Genomic DNA, 24,032 nt, shown 5'->3' on the forward strand with positions numbered 1-24,032 from the left:
AGGATGAACTCGCTACCAGAGACTTACCGTCTGGTCTAGATGACCTTATCTCGCTATGTATTAAAGTGGACCTACGCTTCCGTGAAAGGACTGTAGAATGGAACAAGAGTGCTCCAGCTAAAGTGTCGACATCTCCATCTTCTTTACCTGCTACCCCGGTGGTCCATTCCAAAGAAGAACCAATGGAGATAAATCGTTTCCGTCTGTCTCCAGGAGAACGGCGACGTCGCCGATTGGCACAGCTCTGCCTGTATTGTGCCGACCCAGCACATCAGATTTCTGCATGCCCAAAGCGTCAGGAAAACTCCTCCTCCTAGCCCGTCAAGGAGAGGGTAGGCTAGGAGTAATCAAGTCCTCTCCATCAGCAACCGATTGTGTATTGCCAGTTTCCCCACAAGTTGGTCAGCATTTCAAGACTGTCTCTGCACTTCTTGATTCCGGTGCCGCTGGCAACTTCGTAACTGCCGAACTGGTCCGTAAGTGGGGGTTGCCCACTGAATGTCTTCCCAAGACTGTCTTTCTTACTGCTGTGGATGGCAGAAGGATTCCTGATGCGACAGTCTCCCGCAGAACTTTGCCACTTACAGTCAGAGTGGGAGCTCTGCACACCGAACTTTTGTCTTTCCTGGTATTACCCAGAGCCACTCATGCTCTGGTTCTGGGCCTGCCCTGGCTCCGTCTTCATAATCCTCGCCTTGATTGGAAGACATCCGAAATCCTTTCCTGGGATCCTTCCTGCTCCAGTACCTGTCTCCAAAAGGTACTTCCAGCTCGCCATTCCTCAGCAGATGCAGCAGACCTTCCGCCTCTTCCTTACAGAGAATATTCCGATGTATTCAGCAAGTCTGGCACTGATATTCTGCCTCCTCACAGACCGTGGGATTGTCCTATCGATCTTATTCCGGGCAAAGAACCACCGAGAGGTAGAACCTATCCCCTATCTCTTCCAGAGACTCAGGCTATGACCGACTACATCAAAGAAAATCTGGCAATGGGATTCATTCGTCCTTTAACTTCCCCTGCTGGTGCAGGATTCTTCTTCGTGAAGAAAAAGGATGGAGGCCTACGTCCGTGCATTGATTATCGTGGTCTCAATGACATTACTGTGAAAAACAGATATCCGTTACCCCTCATTACCGAGTTGTTTGACCGTGTCAGTGGTGCGACCATCTTCACTAAACTCGACCTGAGGGGCGCATACAATCTCATCCGCATACGAGAGGGCGACGAGTGGAAGACGGCGTTTAACACCAGAGACGGCCACTATGAGTACCTCGTCATGCCCTTTGGGCTCAGCAACGCCCCAGCCGTATTCCAGCACTATGTCAATGAGATCTTTCGGGACATTATATATTGACATGTAGTCGTATATCTCAATGACATCTTGATTTACGCCAATAACATCGAAGAACATCGTTATTGGGTAAAAGAGGTCCTGTTCCGGCTGCGAGCTAATCATCTCTATTGCAAACTGGAGAAGTGTGTCTTCGAGGTGAAGTCTATACCCTTTCTGGGGTACATTGTCTCCGGTTCTGGTCTACAAATGGACCCAGTAAATTGCAGGCTATTCAAGATTGGCCAATTCCCTCTACGCTGAAAGGTGTTCAACGTTTCCTAGGTTTTGCCAATTATTACAGAAAGTTCATCCGTAATTTCTCATCTATTGTGGCACCCATCACTGCCCTGACACAACAAGGGTCCAATCCAGCGAAGTGGCCGGCAGAAGCCATCGAAGCCTTCCATCTGTTAAAGCAGAGGTTCACTTCAGCTCCCGTGTTAAGGAAACCTGACACCACCTTGCCCTTTATCCTCGAAGTCGACGCCTCCTCCGTGGGCGTTGGGGCAGTCCTCTCGCAGAAAGCGCCTGATGGACGTCTTCACCCCTGTGGGTTCTTTTCTCATAAGTTTCTGCCTGCAGAGTGTAACTATGCCACCGGTGATCAAGAACTCCTCGCCATCAAATTGGCATTAGAAGAGTGGAGATATCTTCTAGAGGGTGCTGTTCACGAGATCACAATTATCACAGATCACAAGAACCTTCTGTATCTCAAGTCTGCTCAATGTTTAAATCCCCGTCAAGCCAGATGGACACTCTTCTTTTCCAGATTCCGTTTCAAGCTGTCATTCTGTCCAGGGACACAAAACCGAAAAGCTGATGCCCTTTCCCGGTCATGGGAGCAAGATGGTGAGTCAAAGTCCACGAGTCAACATTTTATTATTGATCCAGTGGCCTTCTCCGCAACAGGAGTAACAAATCTCACGCCCCCTGCAGGGAAAAGATATGTAAAGCCAGCTCTAAGAAAGAAGCTGCTTTGTTGGGTGCATTCTTCAAAATTCGCTGGCCATGCAGGCATTCAGAAAACTTACGAGTTTATCACCAGGTCCTACTGGTGGCCGTCCCTCAAACAGGATGTACAGGACTTTGTTTCCTCTTGTGCTAAGTGTGCCCAGCACAAGATCAGCCGTCAGTCTCCTCCTGGGCAATTGATGCCATTGTCAGTACCACATCGTCCCTGGACACACATATCTATGGACTTTGTAACTGATCTTCCAGAGTCTGACAAATTCACTACCATCTGGGTGATTGTCGACCGGTTCACCAAGATGGCTCACTTCGTTCCCCTCACCGGTCTTCCGTCAGCTTCCAAGCTATCCCAGCTCTTCATAAAGGAGATATTCAAGCTTCATGGACTGCCTCTTGAAATTGTCTCCGATAGAGGGGTTCAATTCGTAGCCAAATTCTGGCGAAGCCTGTACTCCCTGCTTCAAGTCAAGTTGAAATTCTCTACAGCCTATCACCCTCAAACGAATGGCCAAACGGAGAGGGTGAATCAAGATCTCGAAGCGTTCCTGCGCACATATATATTTTCTTCTCAAGACGACTGGGCTCAACTTCTTCCGTGGGCAGAATTCTGCCATAATAACCAATATCACTCTTCATCAAATGTCACTCCATTCCTTGCCAACTATGGGTTTCATCCCCAAGTTCCTGACTTCACTCTGCAACCTGTGTCCTCAGTTCCAGTGGTCGACACGACCATCCGGCAATTCACCAAATCCTGGAAGCTCATTCCTTCTTCACTCCTGAAAGCTTCAAGCAGGTATAAGAAATTTGCCGACAGGAAACGCAGAGCTGTGCCAGCCCTCCATCCAGGAGATCGTGTCTGGCTGTCAACCAAGAACCTTCGATTGAGAGTGCCATCTCTGAAGTTCGCTCCCCATTATATTGGCCCATTTCCAGTTGAGTAAGTCGTCAACCCTGTGGCCTACAAGCTCAAGTTGCCGCCTTATTTGAAAGTACCAGCTACATTCCACATTTCGCTGCTCAAGCCGCTGGTTCTCAATCGCTTTCATTCCAAGCTCCCCAAGGCACCTAAAGTTTGCACCCAGCGTGGAACAGAATATGAGGTCAGTAAAATCTTCGACTCTCGCATTCGATATGGTCGTCTGCAATATTTGATCGATTGGAAGGGCTATGGTCCCGAAGAACGATCATGGACCAATGCCATCGATGTCCATGCTCCCAGACTCATCCGGGCGTTCCACTACAAGTTTCCCCGCAAGCCGAAAAGGTGTCCTGGGGCCACCCTTAAAGGGGGGGGTGCTGTCACGATCCAGGTATTAAGGCAGGCTATCTTACCGGCTAAGTGCCTCCGCAGGCTCAGCTTGCGAATCACATGTCATCCCAGCCAGCGTCCTGTCTGCCGTGCGCCATCATCGCTGTCATCCTCCAGTCCTCTCAGCGCTGCTGAGTCTGCTGCTGCCGACGCACCGCTCTCCTCACCCGCAGAGACAGTATCCAGTGCTCAGCAATCCGTCTGTCCGCCGCCATTGCTCCCGGCCACAAGCATGGTGGATACAAACACTCTTTCCCGCCATAGCCTGACATGGGGGCTGCCATGTTTTCCCAGTCCCATGTCTGCATTATCCAATCCTGAATGATCTGATCTCCCTGTCATACTTCCTTGGCCAATCCTGGCCACCCAGTGGGGGTAAGTATGCTGGGAGCTCTCAGAATCATTGCTGGTGCTTCAGTTGTCTCCAGTGTGAGTTCAGCTGTCCTTGTCTCTACAAGTGTTTTCCTGCTGGTGCATGTTATCTCCGTTTCTGCAGTGTACTCCAGGCATTCCATCTCCTGTGAAGTTCCAGGCATTCCATCTCCTGCGATCCTGCATCCACGGCCCAGCACTCTAAGCCTAGCTCCAGGACTCTGGTCCATTCGATGTTCCACCATCGTCTACCATCGATGTTCCGCCATCGTCTACCATCGATGTTCCGCCATCGTTAAAGTCCGATATTCCGGATTCACAGTCTCCAGTTTCCGTCCGTCATTCCGGACCCACAGTCTCTTCTCTGGTCCGTCATTCCGGACCCACAGTCCCCATCTCCATATCCGATATTCCGGATCCGATGTTCCACCATCAATTCCATCTCCTTGTCCAGCTGTAAAGTATTGCCATCTACATTGACTGTACTTTCCATCTGCATACTTTACTGCTTGTGTATACAACCATCTGCTTAATAAATCTCGGTTGTATTTTACCATTGGCTTCGGGTGCACTGTCACGCATTATATGCATAAGGGTCCTCTCCAACCTCCCCGGTTCAGGTACCGGTCCAGGTCCCCACCAGAGGTCTCAGTCTCGTCGACTCAGACCCCTGGTGTGACAAAGAGTTGTTTAGGTCTAAGCTACCCTATAAACAGCTGCGTAACAATAGTGCCTCAGACCCCGCAACGGGGGAGGAGCTGAGTAATGGTGTGTACACACGTTAGATGTGCCTTAAGATCCTATCCACGATCTGATCAGATAGGATTGTGGATAGGATCTTAAGGCACATCCGATTTGCATTCTATCTTGACTATATAGTGCAGATCTGCACTATATAGACAAGGCAGCCAAGACTTTCTGGCTTCCGATACGTGAACACGGATCGGGATCGCAAGGGTTAAAACCCTTGCGATCTGCATCCGATGTTGATCCGATGCCGATCCGATGTTGACTATATCGTCAACATCGGAAAGGAAATCGGACCGTGTGTACACAGCATAAGTGTGGGCGCTGGGGGTTATTGTTATCCTGCCACATCAATGGCCAGGAGTCGGGACCTGCAGTTCTACTAGTCTGCATCTCGGCAGTCCTCCTGCCTGGCTCCTTATGAAAAATGTCCCTCACAAAATGGGCACCCCCTTACAGCAGACGGCGGCCTCCTCTGGCATCCTAAAAAACACAAACAACATGAAAAACCTGCGCTAGGGACTTTCTTAATGTAATAAGATTTATTATCTAAATACAGATCACTGGCCAGTGAGTATTAAATGAAAAAAAGTTAATAATTGACAGTACATTAGTATACCAAAAAATTGACTAAAAATACATAGAACTTAGCTGTTTGCAGCTGAAATGTTAGATGTTGTAGTAACTTTGCAGAATATGTTAATTAACCATTTATTTGCAGAGAAGCATGCATGTTAATAGCTGCAAACATGTTAGTAAAAAAAGAGTAAAAATAGGTTAAAAGTTATTAGTAATGTTACCATTCCTGGTGTGTCTGGCCAGACAAAAAATAATGATAAGGTCCCTCTCTCTGGTCCTGTGTGTTTCCAAATCCCAGTAGCCATAGGTGTGTGCAGCACATTTTATTAGGTGGTGCACCGTAAAAGGGGTGTGCCTAGCACCACCTATTGGGCATGTATAACACCGCCCATTGGGTGTATCTAACAGCGCCAATCAGGCGTGTCTACCATCATCTATTGGTACTTTCTACAATATAAAACGTCTCTCAGTATAATAATACATGCAAATAGAGTAAAAAACATATATGGATGATGCAGTTATGTAGTGATATGACAATGGTCTAGTACAAGTAACAATGCAAAAGACACATAATTGATTGATGGGTGCTTCTTTTAATGGAATACAGTTCTAAAAAGCAATAGTATTTGGTAAAAGGTATTACTGATGGGGAGGTGTTCATGAGGGTGGGCACAGCATAAGGGGGTGCCTGTGCACCCGTAAGACTCAATGTGCGCACACCTATGCCAGTAGCATATATTCAATTGTGGCTGCACATTTCTGTTTAGCAGACAAGCCGGCGGTGACCCGGGGGAAGCGGGGCGCGCGTCCCCTTCTCGCTATACAGATGGCGGCTGGCGGGGGATGGCGGCTGGCGTCGCCATCGCCATCCCCTGCAAAGATGAGCCATGCCCCATCTGTATACTGACTTGCATTAAATCTCAACCTGTAAAATTGAAACCAGACAATCCCTTGAACGGAGAAAGACATTGAGAATGCAAATAAATTGGTTTAATTGATATGCAATTTGCTCTGCACCAAATAGTCAGTGACCCGTTTAATATTTCTAAAGGATAGAGTTGGGTTGGACGGCATGCACATAAGGGAACACTTAGCTAGAAATTCAAGGCACATTCATTTGCAATTGTCATATCCACTGCATCATTAATTCTAAAAACAGCCCAACTCATAAATCATGCAGAAGAAGTACAGGTTGTGAGAATTACATTGAAGAAATAGAAACTAGTAATACTGCAATTTAAATTAAAGTCAATTAAAGGGCATACTGTAGATTAATTATTTAAAGAAAAAATATTACTAAACATTAGTTTACCAAATAAAACTATGGATTGCCAGACAAGTAAATATAGATAGAGATCATAGGCATGCGCAGCAAATTTTATTAGGTGGTGCACCGTCAAAGGGATACAGTATGTCTAGTACCACCTACCTACTGGGCATGTCTAACACTGCCCATTGGGTGTGTCTACCACCACCAATCAGGGGTGTCTACCATCATCTATTGGCACTCACTACAATATAAAAGGTCTCTCAGCCACACCATAATTTACTGCCTATTTCAGGTATAATCTTCTAATTACTCTGTGTAACAGTATATGCTAATAAAGTCAAAAACTTTATGGATGACGCAGGTATGTAGTGATATGGATGACGCAGGTATGTAGTGATATGGGTGACGCAGGTATGTAGTGATATGGGTGAGGCAGGTATGTAGTGATATGGGTGAGGCAGGTATGTAGTGATATGCGTGACACAGGTATGTAGTGATATGGATGACACAGGTATGTATTGATATGGGTGACGCAGGTATGTAGTGATATGGGTGACGCAGGTATGTAGTGATATGGGTGAGGCAGGTATGTAGTGATATGGATGACGTAGGTATGTAGTGATATGGATGATGCAGGTATGTAGTGATACTGTATAGGTGACGCAGGTATGTAGTGATATGGATGATGCAGGTACAGTATGTAGTGATATGCGTGACACAGGTATGTAGTGATTTGGATGACGCAGGTATGTAGTGATATGGATGACGCAGGTGTGTAGTGATATGGGTGACGCAGGTATGTAGTGATATGGATGATGCAGGTATGTAGTGATATAGATGACGTAGGTATGTAGTGATATGGGTGACGCAGGTATGTAGTGCAGGGGCAAACGCAGGATTTTCAGAAGGGGGTTTCCAGAGGGGTGGAGCAAAGCACGGAGATGGACACTTAGGTGACCCAGTATATGCCGGATCAGTTAAAGTATTATAGATAGACCAAATGTATATAAATAATAATAATAATAATAATAATATATACATACAGGGGCTTTAACAGCAGTGTAGACCCCTGGGCATACCAATGTATTGGGGCCCCTACCGATCCTCCAGCGGTAGGGGTGGGGGAAGCTTTGATGTCCCGTGGGTGGTAGGGGGTATTATATCAACCGCTCAGCATGTAGGGCCTGGATCAGTAATTTAGATACACCATCAAACTGATTTTGCATTGTAAATGATTGCTGCTTTAAAAAATCTGGAGATTTCTTCCCAAATCTCTCACTTTCTGAATCTCTCATCCTATTAAATCTCACCCATTTTATCCATTGGACTTAGGGATAGATTGGTTAATATAATTATCCTATTGAAAAATATATAGGATACTGCTGTTCACATATTCTAGCTATACATTGTGGTATGCATAACTATGCCATGATGTATGATTTACGTGGGATTTCTGTGGCAATGCTAAAATTTACGTGGGTTTTCATTTAAACAACACCCAGTCTATCCACTCGCTGCCTCTGTAATTCCATGAATAAACAAGTGGGTGGATTCCAACGCATACTGTAGCAGTCTGTGCTCCCATTTCTGTGAGTGAACAATGGGTTATTCACTCACTGATCAATTGTAGCTTAAGGCATTCATCATTCTAAGAAAGTAAATCTAATTTGTTTTATATACATTGGAAGGCTGTATTTTATTAAAGGTTGTGTTGCTTTGCACCCCGTAAGCAATGCTGGTGTCCCTTTTAATACAATTTGATGGTATTTCATCAACATTTAGAAAAAAAGAAGGTACTCTTTACCTAGCACGGCGCCCGCGATTACAATCGCGGGCGTCGGGGGTAAAAAATCGCGGGTAAATCAAAAACGGGTGCGACGCGATGCCCGCGATTTTCCCATAGGGATCAATGTTAAAAGTCAGATTGGTCGCGATTTTAGCGTTAATTGGCTCAATGCCCGAGATTTTTACATAGGAAACAATGTTAAATGGGCCACAGAGCCCTAATAGTCCCCCTGAAGTGTGAAATGGCCCCCACAATTTTTAACGCCACCCCACGATCAACGTGAACCCGAAGCGTGGCGAGCGCAGCGAGCCCGCGAGGGGCGGCGGTACGCGTCCTCCGACCTTTTCATACCCCCACTATCCACGTCGGCGTGGAGTTGAGAATAGAATAGTGTGGCGAGCGCAGCGAGCCACCGAGCCCGAAGCGTGGCGAGCGCAGCGAGCCCCGCGAGGGGACGCGGATACCTTCACAGTTATACGCGTCCCCTCACGGGCTTCACAGGTGTCCGTGGCGACGCGGACACCTGTGAAGCCCGCGAGGGGACGCGTTTACCTGTGAAGGTATCCGCGTCCCCTCGCGGGGCTCGCTGCGCTCGCCACGCTTCGGGCTCGGTGGCTCGCTGCGCTCGCCACACTATTCTATTCTCAACTCCACGCCGACGTGGATAGTGGGGGTATGAAAAGGTCGGAGGACGCGTACCGCCGCCCCTCGCGGGCTCGCTGCGCTCGCCACGCTTCGGGTTCACGTTGATCGTGGGGTGGCGTTAAAAATTGTGGGGGCCATTTCACACTTCAGGGGGACTATTAGGGCTCTGTGGCCCATTTAACATTGATTCCTATGTAAAAATCGCGACCAATCTGACTTTTAACACTAAAATCGCGACCAATCTGATTTTTAACATTGGTCCCTATGGGAAATCGCGGCCATCGCGGGCATCGCATCGCACCCGTTTTTTAGTGCATGCGATGGTCGCGATGGTCGCGATGGGCGCCGTGCTAGGTAAAGAGTACCAAAAAGAATAATTGATTGTTAATCTTAATTTGTGCGTACGACCTTCCCCGAGTTTTATATTTTACACCACATCTTTGCAGTACATTGCATTAACGTACAGTATAATGTTGTTACTCTGCCAGGATGGTAATCTGGATACTGTATAACTTGTTCTGTGTGTCCTACACATTCTGCACTTGGCACCTCGTGCTGTATTGGTTTGAGAATTGAACCAATGCATCATAGCAGTTTATGGTTTATTATACAGGTGTCTTCCAAATTTCCGGTAGCTCTCCCTGAAGAGTATGATTTGGTTTAATGGGTCTGCGATATGGTATCTAAGCAGCTTTTTATTATAGGTTGATGTGGGAGTTTGTGAAAAAAGCGCTAATTGCAGTCATCTTGGGTCATCTAAATACACACACAGACACATACACACAGACACGCTGGTACATGGGAAAGATTGCAATATTGGGCATCCCATATTTTCCTTTCCACAGGGTGTATGTGGTTGGTACATGGACAGTATAAACTATAAAGAGTCAACAGATGGGCGACAGTCATACAAATTGTTGGCACAAAAAGGACAATGCAGGGTTGACATTATTTTTAGAATAGGGGTTATGCTACCAGAGGGGACAGTTAATGTTAGGCACTTGTGGTGGGTTAGAGTTTTGCTGCAATTTTTCCCCCAGTGCTAAACCCTAACCATTTCCTGAAAGAAAAAAAATAGTTAGGGTTTAGCAGTGGGGGAACAGTTAAGGTTATATATAGGAGGGTTAGGGTTAAAAACTTAAAATAAAAAAAAAAATGTTTGCAATTTATATGTTGCCCACTTGTATGTTGACCATTTGACCCTGTTGACTATTTAATTGTCAAACTTGATCCTGTTGACTATCAACCATCTAACAACCTATTGAATTTCTTTTTATTTACTATCTTTCAATCCACAAAGATCTTGCAGCAGAGGTAATGTAAACCATTGACAAGATTATAAAAGATAGGAACGATCATACGTGGCAGAGAGAATTAACATTTACGGCATTTTTAGGCGAATTAGTCACAAATAATTTGATCAAACCTTGAAGAGAGAGAAAGTGGAAAAGTTGCCCAAAGCAACTGATTCTGTCACTTTTCTACCCTAGTCTTGCTTAGGGCATATTCAGAACTTTATCTCTCTCCAAGGCTTGATACACTGTCCCCGAAATGTTGGTTGGTGTGATCTGTACATTAGGGCTGTTTAGTAAACCCAGTATGTGTACTACTGTGCATAGCTCTATAAATATTGTCTTCAGCTGGGATGACACTTCTTCTTCTTCTTCTACACTGAGCGCCTTATGCATGTTAGTACGCAGTGCTGATGACAGAGAGATTATCAGCAGACGCGCATGTGCCGTGACTGCACTGTGCACGCACCAAGGTGCAGGTGTGTCATGGACATTTTTGGGGCGTGTATATGCTCTCAGCTGCGACCATTTACATTTAAAAACTAGAAATGTGTGAGTTTGATTTTACTCAGATTTACTCGGTTCTCAAATCGGGATTGTATTGGCTATCAGCTGTCACATGTTTTGGATTGCCAACATAGGCGTGCGCAGCCCATTTTCTTAGGAGGTGCACTATTTGATGGGCGTGTCCATCACCGCCTACTGGGCGTGTCCATCACTGCCTATTGGGCAGCAATGCAAACTAAACTGCACAGATCAATATAAATATAATGTGTGTTCACATATATGTAGTGTGTGTGTGTGTGTATATATATACTGTATATATATATATATATATATATATATATACAGTGCTATTTTTGTAGGAAAATAGGTTCAGGAACTGTGGGCGGGGGCAGAAAGTGGGCGGTGATATGGGAGGAGCTACAAAAGGGGTGGGGCCTTGCATTTAAAAAAGAAAATTCACATTGTCACACAGATTGAGCTAAAATTCACATAATGCCACATGGATTGAGCCACAATTCCCGTAATGCCACACGGATTAAGGAAAAATTCACAATAAACACCAGAAATGCGTAATTGCGCGCCGGAGGCGCGCCAAAAATGTACACCAGAAATGCATAATTGCGCGCCGGAGGCGCGCCAAAAATTTACACCATAATGCTCATTACACATTAAGCCACACACCATAATGTCCATTACGTATTATGCCAAACACCGTAATACATATGACAAATTATGCTACATAAGTGCTGCTTACCTACATGCTGTTGCCAGGGGTTCCATGCTCAATGCCATGTGGGTTTACTTGCTCGTTGCCATGTAAGATTACATGCTCGTGGTTATGTGGGATTACATGCTCATTGCCAGGGAAATTAAATGCTCGTTGCCCAGGGGGAGAACATGCTTGTTGCCAGGGGGTTTAAAGCCTTGTTTCCAGGGGATAACATGCTAGATGCCATGGGATATTAAACATTCATTGCCTTGGGGATAAATGCTGTTTGCCAGGGGAAATTTTTATGCTCGTTGCAAATGGGTAGCCTGGGCATCTCCCCAACTACAGTAGTGGTAGCTGACTGGGGACAGCCTGCCAGAACATACCAAGCTGTCCAGCTTCCCCAGTCCTTCCCCTCACAGTCTCCCCCAGCCTAACAAGAATTTTGACAGCCACGGAGCCGCTGGGACAGAAATTCGCCAGCAGAGAGTACCACTGCAGAAAGGGGGACATGGAGAGGCAGTGAGTGATATCAGGCAGAAGGTGACAGGGAGAGGAAATTTGTCCTAACCAGGACTTTAGACAGGTTTACATACAGAGTGACATTTAACTGGATGAAGGAGGGGGCAATTAAACTGAATAGAAAGGGAGGCAGTAAATATGGCAAATGGAGGTGGGAGACTACAAATACAGCATGAGGGTACACTGTGATTGGACTGGCTGGGGAGTTCTAGCAGGGAAACCATTAGATGGGGCAGTGGACCAGTTAAGGAGGGAAGGGGGGGGGGGGGCTGAGCTGGCTGGGTGGAAGATACATTGATAGGTGGTCAATTAAATATTGGGGGACACCTGGGGTGGATGGGAAAATGGGGCAGTAATATAGGGGCGGGTAGGTTGAACACTAAGGTGGAGAAGGGCTGATTTGAAAGAGGGGTGGCGCTGACTGGGGGGTTCAAAGTGTGGGGCTGAAAGATGGGTGAGTTGCTGGTTGGATGGGAGAAACTAGATGGAGGGGACAGTGGGCTGGAGAAAAGGCAGGCAGTGGTATAGAAGCAATGACCTGGGGATGGTGCTGGTCTTCCATTCCTGGCATACCTGGTCAGTAGCTGGTAGTCTTGCAGGCACTCAGTCTCCGTCAGTCGGAGAGGTGAGGAGACGAGCTTCTCTGCAGCCGGGGCTTCTGACAACAGACTGTTACAGCACTGTACTGTAACGCTGTCTGCAGCTGCAAACCGGCCACCGCTCCTCATGATCCCTACTGCCATTGCTCTCATGCGCCTTCCGGCAGCTGCTGCCAGTGCTCCCCGTGAGACTAACCACTGGCCGCCCGGCGTCCATAACTCACTAGCGGTGCGCGGGTGCACGGTGACGTCACCCGCGCACTAGCCACAATTCATACTTGGGACCGATGCAGGTTTACAGGTGCCCCCCCTCCCCCTAAATCCGCCAGTGGCAGCGTCCCCTCCTCCACTCACACCGCTATCCGACTCGGAGGAAGCGGCGTAAAGAGAGGGAGGAGGCGGGTGCTGCTGTACACAGGCACACACGTACCGCACTGTAATAATGTGCTGCTGCCCGGCAACAGCCTGTGTCAGCGCTAGGCGCTGCTGGCACCGCGGCAGTCAGTTTCACAGTAACACAGTCAGTCACAGATCCGATCTGCGGTGGGGAGATTCATATCTCCCGCTGGACCGCCAGCCAATAGGCGCTCGCGGTCCAGCAGCCACCAGTTGATTGGCTGCTGGATCGCAAGCGCCCATTGGCTAGCGGTCCAGGGTGAGACGTGAATGTTACATATCAGCACGTCTCTCCTGGAGTCCGTAAACAGTGGGCAGGGTAGCGGGGAGCAGGGAGCGGGCAGGCGATGCTGGTGACGGGCGGCCTGGAGCAGGTTCCGGAACGCCGTACCTGATGACGTCATTTTTAATTTGAACTTCAGGAACGGCGTTCCGGACCGTTCCGGCCGAAAAATAGCCCTGTATATATATATATATATATATATATATAATATATATTTATTTATTATTTATTTATTTGCAGTTTCTTATATAGCGCAGCAGATTCCGTTGCGCTTTACAATAGTAGACAGTGATAAAACAAACTGGGTAACAGACAGACTTGGTGGTTAGAGGGCCCTGCTGCAAGCTTACAATCTATTAGGTATATAGGAGGGAAACACAAGGACAGGCATCAGTAATAGCATAGCAGTCCCAACAAGTTACAAGTCCAGAAGTGCCTCAGAGGGTTATGCGTGTAGAACTTAAATATGATAGGCTTGCCTGAAGAGGTGAGTTTTCAGGGAACGCTTGAAAGTTTGGAGGCTAGCGGAGAGTCTAATTGTGCATGGAAGGGCATTCCATAGGATGGGAGCAGCCCGATGAAAGTCCTGTAATAGTGAATGGGAGCTAGTGATCCGCTCAGATGAGAGACGCAAATCTTGTGCAGAGCGGAGTGGTCGAGATGGGAGATATTGTGTGATAAGTGCAGAGATATATGCTGGTGCAGTATGGTTAATAGCTTTATATGCAAGTAGAAGTGTTTTATATATATACTATAGAAAGCAGGTAGAAAGGCGGCACTTGTAGGCTGTGGTAAAAATCTTTTTTATGCAAACTTTTTTATGCAAACATCATAAAATGTGCAAGATATTCCAACGTTTCGGGAAAACTCCCCGTCTTCAAGGTGCAGAGGGTTAACACTCTGCACCTTGAAGACGGGGGGTATCCCCGAAACGTTGGAATATCTTGCACATTTTATGATGTTTGCATAAAAAAGTTTTTTTACCACAGCCTACGAGTGCCGCCTTTCTACCTGCTTTCTATTATTTTGTATGGGAAGGCACCGCAGCAACTACTAGTGTGTGGAACTGAGTGCCGGTCCGCCCCCTGAAGATATATATATATATATATATATATATATATATATACACACACACATTCTACATATATGTGAACACACATTATATTTTTATATATATATATATATATATATATATATAAACGCAGGTGGGTGATGGTAGCTCCTAGGAGGTGAATCACCAACGCGGCACTCCAGGTCTTGTGAGAAAATAACAATTTATTGTGCAACGGTTTCGGGGACAGTGTTCCCCTTCCTCAGGCAGACAGCAATTGCTGTCGACCTTAAGTCATGTCGACCTTGAGCCATGTCGACCTTTAACCCTGTCGACCTTGGGGACAGCCGACCTTCCGGGGTCGACCTAATGACTGTCGACCTAAGTCTGGTCTGACAGATGACCGTTTCCCGTCACTAGGAGGTACTGCAATCGCACGGGGGATGCCGGTCATTAGGAGGTGCCTGTGCACCCCCGGCACCCCCCGTGCGCACGCCTATGATTGCCAATATGATTCGGATTAGAGAACCAAGTAAGCACTATTGCTGTGTTCAATTTGAGTAGCCATAGGGCTACCCTAGCGTTCAATGTTTCTCATTATTGTGTATCGTCTGGATATGTGTATGTGAATGAGTTTGCGATGCTCCAGTGGTGTCTACATTAATATTTTTGGGTGGCAGCTTCACTTCAGACACTAGCAATTCTGTAGCCTTAAAATATACAGCTGCCTAGGCGAGCGCATACAAACATGAATTAGGCCATGAGTCATTTGAAAACTAAACAGCACAATTTACAATTTGAAGACCTAATTTAAAAATCTGTCATTTTCTCACTTTATTTAAGATGAACATTTACATACTGGTAAGGTTAGTTGAATAATCATAAGGATAATCGGTACTTATGTAATATCTGGACTCCCGTTTTTCTTATGAGACCGCGTCCCCTCGCGGGGCTCGCTGCGCTCACCACGCTTCGGGCACGGTGGCTCGCTGCGCTCGCCACACTATATAAAATCAACTCCATGCGTAGTTGGATAGTAGGGGTATGAAAAAATGGGGTGCATTTAACATGGGAGTCCAGATAATACATAAGTACCGGATAATCTTTATAAATTATATAAACTCTTAATAACTTACTAGAGAAAAAGCTATATTTTACTTTGTGAAGAAGTGTTTGTGGAACTTAGCTACTGGTTGGTTGAAGTTAAAAGGGTTAAGTTTAGAAAAATGTGTGTAGGTGTTTGTGTGGTAGATTTAAGCAAGGCAGGATTGTGTAGGTGTATGGTTGCTTTAAGTAATGTGTGTAGGTGTGTGGTGGCTTTAAGTAATGTGTGTAGGTGTCTGCTACATTTAAGCAAGTGTGTTTGGGAAATTTTTGAAGCAAAACTTAAGGGCTAATGCAGAAAAAAATGTGTATTTTCCCATGAGTTGTAGAGCTGGTCTGCACCTTATCTGTGCGCTGAGTTTCATAGCTGTCATCACCTGGTTGCCTTTACTTGATACAAAAGATGTGCTGGGAACATGCATATATACTCTTCCACCAAACTCTACACAGTCCGCTTGGTTCCGGAGCATGTGAAGTGGGAACACGCAAATTTACTCTGCAAACATTCAACTCTGCATCAGCATCTTAAAGTGTTGCTGCCCTTCAAAGAAAAAACAGAATTGTTATGCCATATAAAATATAGTGCATGATATAATATTCCCATGTGGATCGTAGCGTTATCTCATAAAAGTCATATATTGTGCACCTGATCAATTGTTCCAGGGCCATTGTTCAACGAATCATCCCAATGGGACGATTCCATGGCCATCTTCTTTTTGTTACATGCAGCATGTACATGATGCATCACTCCACCATACAGAGGATTGTTTGAAAACCCATGCAGTTCCTCTTCTCTGCCTGGGGTGTCGCTGTCTGCTGTGGTGAAACTGCATGGGTTTTCAAAGATGGCAGGTGCTAGAATGAACACTACTGTATATAATATGTATGCAAAGAGAAGAAGGTAGGGGTGCTTCATAGTGCATTAAAATATATATTTTTTTTATATTGGACCATTCTGAAAATGCTTTTTAAATACTGTGGCACACACCAGTGTATTTGCTGTTCTCTGGGACTCGTGGTCAAGGACCAGATGGCCTAGTTGAGTGTTTGACTGGTAAAATTGTGATTTCACACCATGTGGTAGCCAGCCCACAGAGTACATCCATGCTGCCCTAATATATTTTTATATATGTATATATGTGTGTGTGTGTGTGTGTGTGTGTGTGTGTGTGTGTGTGTGTGTGCATGATGATAAATCCAAGAAGAGCATTCACCCGTAAAACAGCATATCTTTTAATTGTGCTTTTCAAGTAAATGACATCTTACTTTTTGGTTTAAACGATCCTGGTGGTCGACATTTCGGCCACTAGAGGGATGGAACTTGGATTCCTTGAGCTGTCAGGTTGTATTAAGTGAGCTTTCTTGATAAAGGCCCTCTAGTGGCCGAAACATCAATCATCAGGATCACGTAATCCAAAAAGTAAGATGTAATTTACTCAAAAAGTACAATTAAAAGATATGATGTTTTACTGGCGAGTGCTCTTCTTGGGTTAATCATCCTACACCTATACTTTTATTGGGACATGTACAGTGTCACTCTAGGTAATTGATGACAGGGGTTGGCAGTGAGTGCAGATGCTCCACAAATATATATATGCACTGGTGGAGGCTGGAGTAAGGGGGTCTTGACAAGGGTCCTGAGGAAGCTTTTTTGCGAAAGCGTACGCTCGACTAACTACACACCTAGTGTGTCTAATACCCCACTTTCCCCTCCCCACTTACAAACTGTATATATATTTGTTGTTGGCTACATTGGGGTTTCCGTTGGACACGGTCCCCAATCAGTACACTGACACGGTCTCTGGCGCCAGAGCCGTGTGTGTCCCTGCCTGTTCTAGATCCACATGAGCGAGGGAGTGCACACAGGCACACCTCAGACTCAGCTCTGCGGTTGGAACGCAGGTTGTGGAACTACTGGCTCCAGCAAGCCTAACAGCAGCGCTGAAACGGCATCACATCCGTGTTCAAGCGCGTGCTGGTGGCTGCACTAAGTGAGCCTCAGGACTATTGTGATACATTGTATATGATAAAGTTACAAACCTGACTTATCCACATTACATGACTTTGGTAATATAAACAAGTCTTCCGTGCCACACTATATCTATTATAAATAATAACGGTGATAACGGGTAGTGGGGTCCCGCTAGGTGAGGATTCTTATCCTTTTTAAAAATCACTATTTGTTGTCTTACGTGTTGTCCAGTCCTTTTTATATCTTCGCAACTATTTTAAATGAACTCAATAAAAGTGATGTTTTACTAAGTATTATTTCTCTAGGTGCACCAAGAAAAGGCACTCTTTTCTGTCCTCCTTAAAATATCCTGTCTGTGCCTCTGGTAGCACACCCTCACATTTACATATATTCAATTAATCAATTATGCTATGAGGGTCCACCCGTTTGTTACAATAAATCTACCTCTGTGCGACTGACAAACCTTTCTCTAAACGTTCTTGCATTAAAATATATATTTTTTTTATATTGGACCATTCTGAAAATGCTTTTTAAATACTGTGGCACACACCAGTGTATTTGCTGTTCTCTGGGACTCGTGGTCAAGGACCAGATGGCCTAGTTGAGTGTTTGACTGGTAAAATTGTGATTTCACACCATGTGGTAGCCAGCCCACAGAGTACATCCATGCTGCCCTAATATATTTTTATATATGTATATATATATGTGTGTGTGTGTGTGTGTGTGTGTGTGTGTGTGTGTGTGCATGATGATAAATCCAAGAAGAGCATTCACCCGTAAAACAGCATATCTTTTAATTGTGCTTTTCAAGTAAATGACATCTTACTTTTTGGTTTAAACGATCCTGGTGGTCGACATTTCGGCCACTAGAGGGATGGAACTTGGATTCCTTGAGCTGTCAGGTTGTATTAAGTGAGCTTTCTTGATAAAGGCCCTCTAGTGGCCGAAACATCAATCATCAGGATCACGTAATCCAAAAAGTAAGATGTAATTTACTCAAAAAGTACAATTAAAAGATATGATGTTTTACTGGCGAGTGCTCTTCTTGGGTTAATCATCCTACACCTATACTTTTATTGGGACATGTACAGTGTCACTCTAGGTAATTGATGACAGGGGTTGGCAGTGAGTGCAGATGCTCCACAAATATATATATGCACTGGTGGAGGCTGGAGTAAGGGGGTCTTGACAAAGGTCTATGTTTAGACCGAAACGTTGACCATGCATCACCTAAACTTTCGGCTGTGGTATGTAAATAAACACCTGCATTTGGATAAAGACCGGTGAGTGCACCCATTTTTTCTTTGTGGATATATATATATATATATATATATAAAAAAATTCTGACTTAGTGTTCCCTAAATAAAACACGTAGACTTTATTATTTATATATACTGTGTATATATATATATATATATATATATATATATATATATATATATATATTGTAACACATTGCTTTTATTTTCCAGCTTGTAAATATTCCTTATTTATTGTTTTAATCTCTAGGATAATTGCGGACACATCTTCACTTCCACGTACTCTGGGTGAGCTGCAGCTATATCGCGTCTTGCAACGAGCCAATTTACTAGGTTACTATGATACCTTCATACAACAGGGCGGTGATGATGTGCAGCAACTATGTGAAGCAGGAGAGGATGAATTCTTGGAGATTATGTCTTTGGTTGGCATGGCAACAAAGCCTCTGCATGTCCGACGGCTGCAGAAGGCCTTAAGAGATTGGGCTACAAATCCAGGACTATTCAACCAGCCGCCTTTGGGCAGTCCCCCTCTAAGTGGCAGTATACCCTTGTTCAAGATATCTGAGACACTGGGTAGAGTAGGGCGGCAGTCTAATGGCCATCTCTGTAGCCCTGAAACCCTGAGCAAAGGAGTTGGAGGTTTTGGCTTACCAGAGCAGCAAGAACATCATGAGAAGAGATCCCCGCCACAGTTGGACAACAGACCATGGGCGGTTCAAGTTTCTCCAGATCAAAATGAAGAAGATGAGGATGTTGATGAGGATGAGGATGGAAGAGGAATGCAATATGACACAACAGGGGAAAGACTAGACCAGGATATGGTACAGGTGATATCAGACAGTGTTGAGAGGCTGATGAAAGGTTTGCCCCGGGGAGATGTGACCGAGGCGCGATCCATGCTCAAGATAAACAAGAAACTAGGACGATCACTGGGACATATTTTTCACATGGCAGATGGAAGCCAGAGGAAGGAACGGGAAATACGTAGGCACAGCACTATCTATGGAAGAAGTGACTCAAAGAGACGGGAAGGAAAGAGACTCACACTGCACGAGGTCAGCAATATCCCAGGCTTGCAAACACTGTTTTTGAATTTTGGTAACCCAAAAATATTTATGACTAGTAAGTAATCATTGTAAATGAAACTGATAGTACAATGCTTTGTTTTGATTAAAGGACAGGTTCCAAAAACCCAGAGTTTTACAGGTCACATCAAAATACTTCAGGTCCATAGATACCTTTTACAACAGTAATATGTAAACATTATTTCTAAGTGCCGGAACAGTGCGTCCATAGACTCTATGCCAGTCTTGACCCCTGAACCTTTGACGTCATGTCAAGCTTCTGGGGTCTGGCTGCTGTTTTTGGAATGAAAGCACTGAAAGTCCATTCTAAAGACTTGGGTGCTCTGAGCGGCTCTGCAATATTGTTATTGGCTGCAGGCTGGCATTCCACACACCATACAAGCTATGGGTGATGTGTGGTAGCTATTGTGCCTCCCACAAGTCACCTCCATGTAAACTGCAATGGCACTGCTAGCATATCTAGTTATGGGCTTAATATGTCTGGTCATATTTCTATGTCATGATACCCAGCTAGTGATCGTATTTCTGAAACTTAGAAATGTCCCATCTCTGGTGAAAACATGGTAGACCCTGCTGGGGGAAACACGTTTCCCTTTGCAAAGGATGAGGATGCTGATAGCACCAGTAGTTTATAATACAGCGCCAGAGTTTTTTTGCCACCCCCTGCAAACTTTAAATTAGTGTCCTACATCCCATACTTTATAAAGGGATGGTGGTCTCACAAGGAAGGGGTGTGGCCACCCCCTGCAAACTTTAAATTAGTGTCCTACATCCCATACTTTATAAAGGGATGGTGGTCTCACAAGGAAGGGGTGTGGCTACAAGATAGTACCACCAATTCAAATCACATAACAGTGCCCCTTATTCATGTTATGACACACAGTAGTGTCCCTTATTCAAGTTACGCTACACAGTAGTACTCATTATACATTTGTGCCACACAGTAGTGTCACTAATACACAATGACACAATGCCCACAGCAACATTAGCCCTAACACTACATTTTTCACAGTAGTGCCCCTACTATCTGTCTCTGTCAGCATGCACATAGCCTGTTTTACTTAGTGGTTTTTCTTTACTTCAGCTGCAGTGGTGGCATGACATCACATACACTGTGCCTCTGGGACAGGCTTTTCTGTTAGAATTATTGTGCAGGGCTGTGGCGGAGGTGGAACTAATTTACCCTACCATTACAAGTAATGGAACAAAGAGCCACCCTTCCCCCCAAGCACACACGTTAACCCTGAATAAAGCATTGTATTAATATGTGCACAATATTAACCCCTTCCCGACACATGACGTATATATACGTCATGTGTCGGTTGCGGGGGAATCAAGCCAGCTCACGGAGTGAGCTGGCTTGAAAGAGAGCAGGTAATGGCTGTATATTACAGCCAGGTACCTGCTCTCACGGCCACGAGCGGCGAGTTCGCCGATCGTGGCCGTTTAACCCTTTAAGCACCGCGGGCAAAGCGCCCGCAGTGCTTAAATAGCTGATCGGAGGGGGGGCGCCCCCCTCCGGCGCCGATCGGGGCCCCCCGCGGCGAGATCGGAGGGTGCCGATCGGTTGCCATGGCAGCCAGGGGTCTAATGTAGACCCCTGTGCTGGCCATGTCAGCATACCTATTACATCCTGCCTGAGGCAGGATGTAATAGGAAGTGCTGAAAATCACTATGTTCAGCCATAGAGCTCTATGGCTGAACCTAGTACAGGCGATCGCGCCCCCTAGTGGTCAAGTACACTAGGGGGCCTTGTAGTAAAAGTAAAAAAAGTTAAAAAAAAAAGTTAAAAAAAAAAAAAAAATATTAAAAGTTCAAATCACCCCCCTTTCCCCATTTCACAAATAAAAATAAATAAAAAATAAAAAAAATACACATATTTGGTATCGCCGCGTTCCTAAAAGTCCGATCTATTAAAATATAACATTAGTTATCCCGCACGGTTAAAGGCGTAAACGGAAAATAATTCCCCAAAACTACGTTTTTTGGTCGCATCGCCTACCCAAAAAAATGTAACTAAAAGAGATCAGAAAGTCGCACATATCCCATAATGGTATTAATTAAAAAGTACACTTCAGCCCGCAAAAAATGAGCCCTCACCCAGGTCCGTAGGTGGAAAAATAAAAAAGTTATAAGCCGCAGAACATGGCGACGCGACGCAAATTAGAAAAACCGTAAAATTTTCTATTTTTTTTTTAGTGCTAAAACGTAACGAAAACTATATAAGTTTGGTATCACCAGAATCGTAACGACCCATAGAATAAAGATAACCCATCATTTTAAACGAACTATGAACTCCAAAAAAAACGTAACCAGCGCAAAATTGTGAAATGGCGTTTTTTTTTTTTTTTACCCCACATTGAATTATTTCCTGATTCCCCAGAATATTATACGGTATAGTAAATGGTACCATTAAAAAGTACAACTTGTCCCGCAAAAAAAAAGCCCTCATGTGTCTATATAGCCGGAAAATTAAAAAAGTTACGCTTATTTGAACGCAAGGAGGAAAAAAAAAAAAAATTAACAAAAAAGGCCTCGTCGGGAAGGGGTTAAGTATGTATTTGTTTTTTATGTATTATTATTATTATTATTATTATTATTATTATTATTATTTTTAATATAATTTGGTTCTATTAATTTTTTTCCCCAGGCAGGAGAACGTAAAGCACAGTTCTAGATGTGTGAACTGGCTAGCTGGGTCACACATGTACATATGCTTGGGAAACATGTCTAGTAACTTAATAATTACCACTGCTGTACATAATCACCAAGGCAGCTCTAAATGCAGCTCAGCTGCACTGGCAACATTTTGTATTGACAAATTAAGATGATTTATGCTAGAAAACCAGCCTTCATGCCAGTTTTTAACAAATTGGCCCGTAATGTCACAAATCAATAGCTTAACTAGACACTATCAATAGGCTTATTGAATTTTGGTGTTCAATTTAAATGTAAATATACTAATCTTAATATCCAGGGCCAGAATAAATATGGCGCTGGTCATGATGGCAAGATGATGACTAGCCACCAGCTTGCCACACAACTGGCCACAAGTCATAATATTGTGGCTGATAGTGTATAAGGGGAGGAGGTGTACACGCCCACAGGGCTGTGGCCACACCTACATTGCAGTAGTAACAGCCACAAGCCGATGTGGTCCTAAAGCCAGCACTGGCTGGAAGTGCTACTAGTGCCCTTTTGACATCTGTTTTCTTATTTTTAAAAATATACAAAAATCACAATAGTATCCCTTTAAGATTAATTTGAAGACGTGATTGGAATTAAATGTAAATGACTTTTCTAAATAACAAATACACACTAATAAACTAGTAAATGTGGTGTTTAACATATTATTTGGTAATTCAATTTGTGTTACAAATACACGTTAAAGTTAATAATTGTGATCAGTAAAAAAGTATAAAACATGGTAATTTGTATGCCCTTTTTTGTAGTGTATGACCTATCCTAATATATCTGAGCTGACACATCTACTGTATTTCAAACAGTGTTGATAGTTTCTCTTGCATTGACCATATACTGATGACACCACAATTTCAACACCAGTATGCCGACACAGTTCTTATGAGACTTAAAGAAGTTTAAAGGGGTCGGTATTTGAACGGCAAAATTTATAGCAACTTAAGTTTAGTAGCATTACATTTGCGTCAGCACTGGCAGTTTGGTGATAGCGTAGTCAGTGTCGACATAATGACTATTGTTCTTCTGACAGCATACCTCATGAGACTAACTTCCTCCTTCAGACATCCAGTTTAATAACTTGTACATGCGTGCATGCAACTTTTACTGAATGCTTTTTCTTCCTAAGCTCCTTGTGTATTTTTAAAAAAGTAATTATAGTGCCAAAATTAGATTTTTTTCATATACAGTTCTACGACAAGGGGTGGGGCTGATGTAACATGTGCAGAGAGAGAGTTAGATTTGGGTGGGGGGGGGGGGGGGGGGGGGGTGTACTCAGGGCTATTTTTCTGCAGGCTCCAGCAGGAACTGTGGCCCTTATTCTAGTTCACTCTTTCTGACAAAATATTTCGTAGATGGACAAAATCATGTGCACTGCAGGTGAGGCAGGTGTTACTTGTGCAGAGATAATTAGATTTGGGTGGGGTTTTACACCTGCCTCACGTGCAGTGCACATGGTTTGTGTCCATCTAAGAAATATTTTGTTAGAAAGAGTGAACTAGAATAAGGGCCACAGTTCCTGCTGGAGCCTGCAGAA

The 24,032-nt window shown here is 44.6% G+C and overlaps 1 protein-coding gene across 2 annotated transcripts in view; it reads left to right on the forward strand.

Moving 5' to 3' along the window:
• Positions 1 to 24,032, forward strand: part of NAB2 (NGFI-A binding protein 2) — a 60,623-nt gene that overhangs the window by 10,315 nt on the left and 26,276 nt on the right. For both annotated transcript variants that reach the window (XM_083169344.1, XM_083169343.1), the window contains exon 2: positions 18,961 to 19,768. In XM_083169344.1, the coding sequence (XP_083025470.1) occupies positions 19,127 to 19,768 (642 nt within the window). In that variant the 5' untranslated portion in view covers positions 18,961 to 19,126. The remainder of the gene's footprint in view (positions 1 to 18,960; positions 19,769 to 24,032) is intronic.

This window comes from Crinia signifera, chromosome 2, assembly GCF_055691185.1.
Source record: "Crinia signifera chromosome 2, ASM5569118v1, whole genome shotgun sequence".
NCBI lineage: Eukaryota > Metazoa > Chordata > Amphibia > Anura > Myobatrachidae > Crinia > Crinia signifera.